At 43.1% G+C, this 9479-nt stretch overlaps 1 protein-coding gene across 1 annotated transcript in view; it reads left to right on the plus strand.

Moving 5' to 3' along the window:
* The window catches only part of znf804a (zinc finger protein 804A), a 164572-nt gene extending 155403 nt beyond the window's left edge, over positions 1–9169 (plus strand). Inside the window, exon 4 of the mRNA XM_031801623.1 lies at positions 1988–9169. Within this exon, the coding sequence (XP_031657483.1) occupies positions 1988–5834 (3847 nt within the window). The 3' untranslated portion in view covers positions 5835–9169. The remainder of the gene's footprint in view (positions 1–1987) is intronic.
* The last annotated feature ends 310 nt before the right edge of the window (positions 9170–9479 follow it).

The following is a 9479-nucleotide window of genomic DNA, read 5'->3' on the forward strand; positions in this document are numbered from 1 at the left end:
AATAGTTCCTGACATTTAAAGCAGGTTAATAGTCACAAAGAACATCTTCTGGTTGTAATGTTTTAATCGGTTCGAATGGCATCATTTCAACCTTCTTTTCCTGCTGGGTGTATTTATAATTTATAATTTCAACCTTCTTTTCCTGCTGGGTGTATTTATAATTTATAATTTCAACCTTCTTTTCCTGCTTGGTTTAAAATGCATAATTTCAACCGGCTTTTCCTGCTGGGTGTATTTATAGTTTATAATTTCAACCTTCTTTTCCTGCTGGGTGTATTTATAATTTATAATTTCAACCTTCTTTTCCTGCTGGGTGTATTTATCATTTCAACCATCTTGTCCTGCTGGGTGTATTTATCATTTCAACCATCTTGTCCTGCTGGGTGTATTTATAGTTTCAACCATCTTGTCCTGCTGGGTGTATTTGTAGTTTCAACCATCTTGTCCTGCTGGGTGTATTTGTAGTTTCAACCATCTTGTCCTGCTGGGTGTATTTATAGTTTCAACCATCTTGGTTACACTCTAAAAAGAAAAGGTTCCTAAATTATCCTTTAGGGGTTCTTCAAACGTAAACTGTTGGGGAACCTTCATACAGGTGAAGTCAGAAGTTTACGTACATTTAGGATGGAGTCATTTTTAAACCACTCCACAAATTTCTTGTTAACAGACTATAGTTTTGGCAAGTCGGTTCGGACATCTATTTTGTGCATGACACAATTAATTTTTTCAACAATTGGTTTACAGACAGATTATTTCACTTAAAATTCAACATATCACAATTCCAGTGGGTCAGAAGTTGACATACACTAAGTTGACTGTGCCCTTAAACAGCTTGGACAATTCCAGAAAATGATGTAATGGCTTTAGAAGCTTCTGATAGGCTAATTGACATCATTTGAGTCAATTGGAGTTGTACCTGTGGATGTATTTCAACTTATTTATTTAACTAGGTATGTCCTTGTTCATGGGGTAGAACAACAGATTTTTACCTTGTCAGCCCGGGGGATTCGATCTTGCAACCTTTCGATCTTGTCTAAGTCCAGCGCTCTAACCACTAGGTTACCTTACCTGCCACCCCTGACTATAGTGGTTTTCATGCACATCCCATGTCCATAATGTAAACCTCTATGGGATATTCATTGAAGAGGTAAGAGAGGAGGATGGCACATCTGCATAACATACCTTTGTTTAACTCCTCGTCTGCATACCTGCAGACACAGACGCAACGTGAGTCATCTGCACCCAATACAGCTAGCCTTCAACATATTCTCATAGCCTACGTACTCTTACCTCTTTGTTGATTGATATCCATGGAATTGTGTCCATTTTCTGTTTTAGAAAGATTCGCACAAATTGGAAAAGATCTATGGAATTATCATGAAACAATATACATTTAGACCATACAAAGGACAAACCTTAAATTGAGGAGAGCTTTATTCCATTTTTTTCAGTTATGTGCCTACATCTACTGTCCTTTCAAATTTAAATCCAAATGTTTCAGTTGTGCAATTCCTTTAAGAACCCCCCCCCCCCCCACCTACTAAGGAGGTTCCTCGATGAACCGTACCTCCTAACCTTTTGGGGGAAATTGTCAGTGCCAAGAACCCTAAGGTTCTTCAAAGAACTTTGAGGATCAAAGAAGAACCCTTGTTGAAGAAGATAAATAAATAAACTGTAAAAAAAAAAATGTTTTCATATACTGGATACACTGTATAACTGAAGTGTACACTGCAGTCATCTAGAGTTGAGTCCTTGCTTAAGTAAATCCACATGAATCATGAGTCCTTGCTTAAGTAAATCCACATGAATCATGAGTCCTTGCTTAAGTATATCCAAATGAATCATGAGTCCTTGCTTAAGTATATCCAAATGAATCATGAGCATTAATATCCGTGAGGGATTAGCACGTAACAATTGAGTAACATGCACGTATAAACACGGACTTACTTGCTGATATTCATTCAAATGTTTTATTTTTCTATTTCAGCGCTCCAGGCAGTGGCCCCAAGTTCAGGTCTACTACTGTAGCAGTGGACGCCAGCTGCAGAGAGAGCTGTACTGATGGACTGTCAGAAGAGAGCCACAACTCCACCGTGCTGGAGACCGGCACCCACAACCACACCACAGGCACCAGCACTGGCCTGGCCTCCAACAGCAAGACCCAGCAGACATCGTACTGGCCCTACAACGGCAAGGCCAAGAAACAAACCTACAAAAGGCACAAAATCGCCTTCTCGTTCTCATTCCCAAAGAAAGCATCGGTGAAGCTGGATTCTGCTGCGGCTGTGTTCTGTGAGAACACGGAGGAGGGTTCCAAAGAACGTACCGGAACACGGACGCTCAGAATTCCCCTCGTTGAGCTGAACGTCCCTGTTTCAACCACTGCAGAGGAGAAAGGACGGGGTTTTGCGGGTGTGGAGATTAACGGCACTAAGCCTGGTGATCTTAGCCCTAACAGTGTTAGTGAGGGGAGCCAGAAGTCATCAGATACACTGTCCAGGTCTGACATCCCCATGCCTCCACAGGCATCACATCTGTATTCTGTGCTGGTTAACTCGGAGGATATCGCCAGACATTATGTGTCCTCTGTCTCCCAATTACCTGCATCCCTTTGTCACATTCCCCTAGATGACCCAGACACAGTATTAGATACACAGAACTCTGAGGAAACTCAGAAAAACGGCTCAACAGAGGCTGAACCGGAAACATGCAAACAGCAACAAGTTCATAAAGTAGAAAGGAGTGTCTCGGGGGAAGAACACTTCTTCATTAGCAGTTCTGATGGTCCCCCTGAGAACGTCTCCTCCTCCTCTCAGTCCTCTGAGCGTCCTGGGACTGTGAGAGAGAAAGGAGAAGACATTACGGTGGTGGTGAAGAAGACCCTGTCGTGTCCTTTCACCAAGCCCAGTCAGCCGTTCTTCTCTGTGCTCAGCAAAGATGGATACACTGTTCTCCAATGGCCTTCAGAGATGCTGACCTTCACCAGGACAGAGCCCTGTCTCTCCTACAGCTGCAATCCACTCCATTTTGACTTTAAGGCCTCGCAGCAGTCGCAGAGCAGGGCGAAGGTTCGTACTGGTGACAGTCAGAGTAAGACGGAGCCGAGGTTACCCGAGGCGTTGTGTATCGGCTCAACCTCTGTCTGTTCTGAGGAACTAATAGATAACATGCACAACCAAGAGGCCTACTCAAGGCCAGACCATCATATCCCTATCAGAGATGACAGGGAGACAGTGGAGAGGAAGGATTGTCTAATATGTGATCACCACATGAGTGACATAGACACAGAAATCTGCAACTTGCAACTGAAGAGACACAGCAGAGTCTACAGCAGTGGTAAATCTAGTAGTCAGTCAAAAGATCAGACTGGCAAGAGAGCAGCAGGCATCAAGAAATGGAAATCCAGAGACCGACGCCATTACAGGAGCCACAAGAAGAAGAAGAGAAGGAGAAGGAGAAGGAGGAGAGGAGGATATGAGGAAGAGAGGCACAGAGAGACTGAGACGGATGGAGGTGTGGAGAGCGATGCAGAGAAATGCAACAAATTCCAGAGACAGTCAGAGTGTTGGGAAGGACTTGATAGCCAATTTAGAGGCCCCACTTCACAGCCATTAGAGAAGTCAAAGCAATCAGCTCAAAATCAGGCTGACAGCGGCCACGCTGCTCCCTCTGCCACAGAGGACAGGGAGAGAGAGAGGGTGAAGAGAGAGGGGGAGGAGAGAGAGTGGGAGGAGAGGGAGAGGGAGGAGAGAGAGAGGGAGGAGAGAGAGGAGAGGGAGAAAGAGAGAAGCAGACAGGAAACAGCAGGCAGTGTAAACGGATCAGCGGGCAGCCTCAGTCTCTGTGATGAGGGCGCCACGGATTCTGAAAAGGTGTTCGGGAGCGACGGCAGGAGAGACCCAGTCGATCCATCAACAGAACAGAGAAACGCTGCAGGACACGGCTCACAGAGCCACGACAAACCCTGCACAGAGAACCCCGCTGGGGCAGTTAGACAAAAACGAACCATGGTGATGACACATCTGTCACCACAAAGCCCAGGGACCATTACCCAAAAACCAAGCATGACTAAATCCCTTTCACCAGAGAGCTGTGGTAAAGACTGTTGTTGTATCGGTCAATCGTTGAGAAGGAAGCGGACAGCATCATCTTTGCTTGATGCTGATGAGCAAGGCCTTGACCACCAGGTCCCATGCACCAAGTGTCAGTCACCTGTAATGGTAGAGCCCAATGGGCCGGATGGTTCAATGGTTGAGGGGGGGTCCTCTTGGTCTGTCTGTGTTTCCTGTGGTGGGGCGGGGAGACAGAGGAAGAGACAGAGAGGGGACAGTTATGCTCCTCACATCTCAGACCCTCTTGTAGGTCACAATGTTCAGATCTCAGACCTTCCTGTAGGTCACAATGTTCACATCTCAGACCCTCCTGTAGGTCAAAATGTTCACATCTCAGAACCTCCTGTAGGTCACAATGTTCACATCTCAGGACCTCTTGTAGGTCACAATGTTCACATCTCAGACCTTCCTGTAGGTCACAATGTTCACATCTCAGACCTTCCTGTAGGTCACAATGTTCACATGGCAGAACCTCCTGTGGATGTACAGTCTGATGACAGATGTAAGATGAATCTAATGAATACGGATGTAGAATACCGTGTTGTTAAAGGTCCACTGGCCAGCTGTAGTGCCCCGAGTCAGCCAGCTGTAGAGCACAGCAGTAAGCCAATGGGAGGCTCTCCTCGGCTCCAGATTCAGAACAATGTTCCCAGCATCAAAGAAGACAGTTCTTCCTCTCCCTCTCTACCTGGGCCTGTACAAGATCCCCCAAATCCCCCAGAAATAATCAGTATTACTAATGAAAACAAAAACATCACTATTTGTCTCCAAAACTCTCCCAATGTTTCTCTCCCGATCATGGTACATAATCTAGAAATGGGCAACAATGGAGAAGATTGTATAACAAGACAAACAGTGACAGTAGCAGCTCATGTCAGTCCACTAGGTGCGAGAGAGATCACCCCTCCATTCACCACTCCACAGAGGTTTCAGATACAGAATACGGGGCCGGACAAGTCCTGTCAGCATAGTTTCCAGAGCTACCCCAACCAACAGAGGTGCCACAGCCCCCAGCCTCCCCAGGGTCATACCCAGCACCAGAGGTGTTATCCTGGGATTAGGGTTAATGATGAGATGGGGATCAGGGAGGGCCTGAGGCCAGGAGGCCTTAACATTACAGGCAGCCTGTGTAGTCCCTATCATAGACCCGCTATCCCTTTCCACAATCACAGACCTCCGAGTTTCCATCCGCAGCACCCGTCTGACGACATGGAAAAACACCACTGTGTCCTTCAAATCCAGACCCATAGACACATCCTCCATCACCATCGGCAACACCAGGTGTTCCCAGGGAAGATGAAGCCTGTCCTGCCTGGGTCTCCTGTCCCCATGTCTCCCTCCTGTCCTCCCATGCTCCACCCCGTCCACCTGTCTCCCGTGCCTAACGGGTCCATCACCATCCAACACACCATTCTCCACCAGCAGCACCACCATGCCTACCACCATGCAGCCTTCCTGCCCCCTCATCCCCAGCCCCCTCTCTTCCCCCAGGTCCTGCCAGTCCCAGTCAGCCGCCAGCCTATGGGAGCAGATATGTGTCCCCCTGGACCTTCTCCCTTTCTTACCTCAACACCGCATCTCTCTGTTGTGGCCCCGCCCAGTTTACACCACCACCCAATGGCAGTGACGTTCCACGCCATGCCCCGCCCAAACATGTTCCCTCCCTCGATGCTTCAGTCACACCCACATCCCACTATCATCCCACTGCAGCCCATGTTTTAAGACATCACATCCACAGTGCAGCCCATGTTTTAAGACATCACATCCCCAGTGCAGCCCATGTTTTAAGGCATCACATCCCCAGTGCAGCCCATGTTTTAAGACATCACATCCCCAGTGCAGCCCATGTTTTAAGACATCACATCCCCAGTGCAGCCCATGTTTTAAGACATCACATCCCCACTGCAGCCCATGTTTTAAGACCTCACATCCACAGTGCAGCCCATGTTTTAAGACATCACATCCCCAGTGCAGCCCATGTTTTAAGACATCACATCCCCACTTGCAGCCCATGTTTTAAGACATCACATCCCCAGTGCAGCCCATGTTTTAAGACATTGTATCCCCACTTGCAGCCCATGTTTTAAGACATTGTATCCCACTTGCAGCCCATGTTTTAAGACATTGTTTCCCCACTTGCAGCCCATGTTTTAAGACATTGTATCCCCACTTGCAGCCCATGTTTTAAGACATTGTATCCACACTTGCAGACCATGTTTTAAGACATTGTATCCCCACTTGCAGCCCATGTTTTAAGACATTGTATCCCCACTTGCAGCCCATGTTTTAAGACATCACATCCCCAGTGCAGCCCATGTTTTAAGACATTGTATCCCCACTTGCAGCCCATGTTTTAGGACATTGTATCCGCACTTGCAGCCCATGTTTTAAGACAATGTATCCCCACTTGCAGCCCATGTTTTAAGACATTGTATCCCCACTTGCAGCCCATGTTTTAAGACATTGTATCCCCACTTGCAGCCCATGTTTTAAGACATTGTATCCCCACTTGCAGCCCATGTTTTAAGACATTGTATCCCACTGCAGCCCATGTTTTAAGACATTGTATGCCACTGCAGACTATTCAATCATGTTTCCTTTTGTTGTTTCCAACAAAACATGTCATTTACTTCCAGCTCATACTTTTGTCCCATGTAGTTTTGTCATTATCTTCCTGTAACATCCCAACCCTGTTGTATCAGTGGAAAGGCTTCTGTAGTATTCAGAGTGATAAGTGCTTTTCATGAAGACTACACTAGACAGAAATATTTCCTTTAGAGAGACAATCAAGCATAACTAAAGCATTAAGATGTGTGTGTGCACATTTAAAAACAAAAACCAGTGTGATGTAGAAACTGTCCCAGGCAGATTCATTATTAAAGTCTGTGGTATTCTATAGTCTGTTGTTTTTATTTTTTTTGCCAGTCAAGTGCTTCAATAGTCTACCTTTGGGCATTTTAATGCAATTCTAGTTCAATTAAACATGAACACACACACACACACACAATAAAGTGTTGTATCTGGTGTAATAGCACGTGTCGAGGACGTTCACTCTACGTTAATTTGCTTTCCTAAATGATGACAATTCATTCATGTAACATTTACCCCTGAGTTGATCCAGATCCTACAGTATAAAGTAATTGTTTTTGTTTTTAAATGTCCTAAAATATGTTTTTTTTGTTTGTAAAGATTAAACCATCTGACTCTAAAATTAATTAATTTGTTTATTTTATTTATTTATTTATTTATTTATTTATTTATTTATTTATTTGTTTATTTGTTTGTTTATTTGTTTATTCTATTTTCCCTCCTTAGTTTCTGAACAAGAAACACAACTAATATGGTCGGTTCTGATGACTTCGATGTTACACGTCTTTATATTTGACATAAATGTTGACCCCTTTCTGATTCAGAAGTAGGATAGCAAAGACACAATGGGTTAAAATGTCTAATCAACTAGTTTTCTTTTGTATAAAAATGACCTAAGTGTCTTTATAATCACATAATAAAAACAATAATTATAAAAAACACAGATTTGACATGTAAACCTGGTTACCGTGTGGTCTCAAGCCTCTCCATAGGTCTTCATGTAGCTGTAATACAGTAGATATATATACACTCTCCTATGTATTTATTTGGACTGTGAAGCTAAAACAAATGTATGTGGCTCTGTACCGCAGCATTTTGGATTTGAGATTTTAAAAATAATAATAAAAAATTAAATGTTTATATGAGGCGACCGTACAGAATGTCACCTTTAATTTGAAGGTATGTTGATACTGTTTAGAAAGGCATCCGTTTTAATGGACTGTATCTAGTTCCTCCATTTCTAAAGGTGCCATAAGTATTTGGACAAATTCACGTAAAGTGGATTACTTTTTTTTTGTCAAAGGAATGAATGGTCAATCATGTATTGTGTCATTTTGGAGTGACTTTTACTGTAAATGAGAGTAGAATATGTTTCCCGAACACCACTACATTAATAATATGTATGCTATCCTTGATTATGTATGAATCATGAATTATTCATGAATGAATCATGAATAATAATGACTAAAAAAGTGACAAAAATCATAACCCCCTAAACATGTCTCACTCATCATTATTCATGATTATCTGTTTAGTTGTATATTTTATTTGACCTTTATTTAACAAGGCAAGTCTGTCTAAGAACAAATTCTGATTTACAATGACGGCCTACACAGGCCAAATCTGGACGACGCCGGGTCAATTGTGTGCCGCCCTATGGGACTCCCAATCACGGCCGGTTGTGATACAGCCCGGAATCGAACCAGGGTGTCTGTAGTGACACCTCAAGCACTGAGATGCAGTGCCTTTCGACCGACGAACCACTCTGGAGCACAAAAATCACGGTAGCATCCACATTAATGTCGGTATTTTCAGAAACATGTTATATTCTTTCAACAACAACAAAAAAATGTTAAATAAATTACACAATGCATTATTTACCATTAATTTCTATCGGCCACGACATAATCTGAAAACGCCACCCAAAACAAACATCAAATGCATATAAACAAGTTAGTAGAGACACAAGCTCGATGTAGTCATTGTGTGATAGCAATATGGGATCAAATGCTCAACTTTTGACGCCCCCGCCCCCCCCCAAAAAAAAGTAATATACATTTGTAGAAATACTTTATGACACCTTTGAAATGAGAGAGGCGTGGTACATAAAGTACTTTAATTAACTTCTAAACGGTTTATAAACAACCATGTTTAAACATAGCACCTTCTGTACTGTCGCTTCTTATAAAACAGTTCATTTATAAGAGACAAATTAAAAGTAATAGCTTCACTGTCCAGATACATACGTAAGGGAGTGTAGCTGTTGCCGGGATTTTAAAAAACTGTCCTACCATTCTGTAATATAATTAATTCCACTTGCTCTGAGAAAAAGAAGACATGTTGTAAATTAGACATATTTATATTGTAAAATACAGTTCTGTTTTTATAGCACCCTGATGAATTATTATCAGCATTCAACTATGTTTTTACTAAAATTGTGTCAACAGATAAATAAATAAATTAAGCAGATATATTCCTACTTCTTGAGTCTCTTTGTTTTGAGATGTGTCTGTGTGAGATGTGTCTGTGTGAGATGTGTCTGTTTTGAGATGTGTCTGTATGAGATGTGTCTGTTTTGAGATGTGTCTTTGTTGAGATGTGTCTGTGTGAGATGTGTCTGTTGTGAGATGTGTCTGTTATGAGATGTGTTTGTATGAGATGTGTCTGTTGTGAGATGTGTCTGTATGAGATGTGTCTGTTTTGAGATGTGTCTGTATGAGATGTGTCTGTGTGAGATGTGTCTGTTGTGAGATGTGTCTGTATGAGATGTGTCTGTTT

Source organism: Oncorhynchus kisutch, linkage group LG2 (assembly GCF_002021735.2).
Source record: "Oncorhynchus kisutch isolate 150728-3 linkage group LG2, Okis_V2, whole genome shotgun sequence".
NCBI classification, from domain to species: Eukaryota; Metazoa; Chordata; class Actinopteri; order Salmoniformes; family Salmonidae; genus Oncorhynchus; species Oncorhynchus kisutch.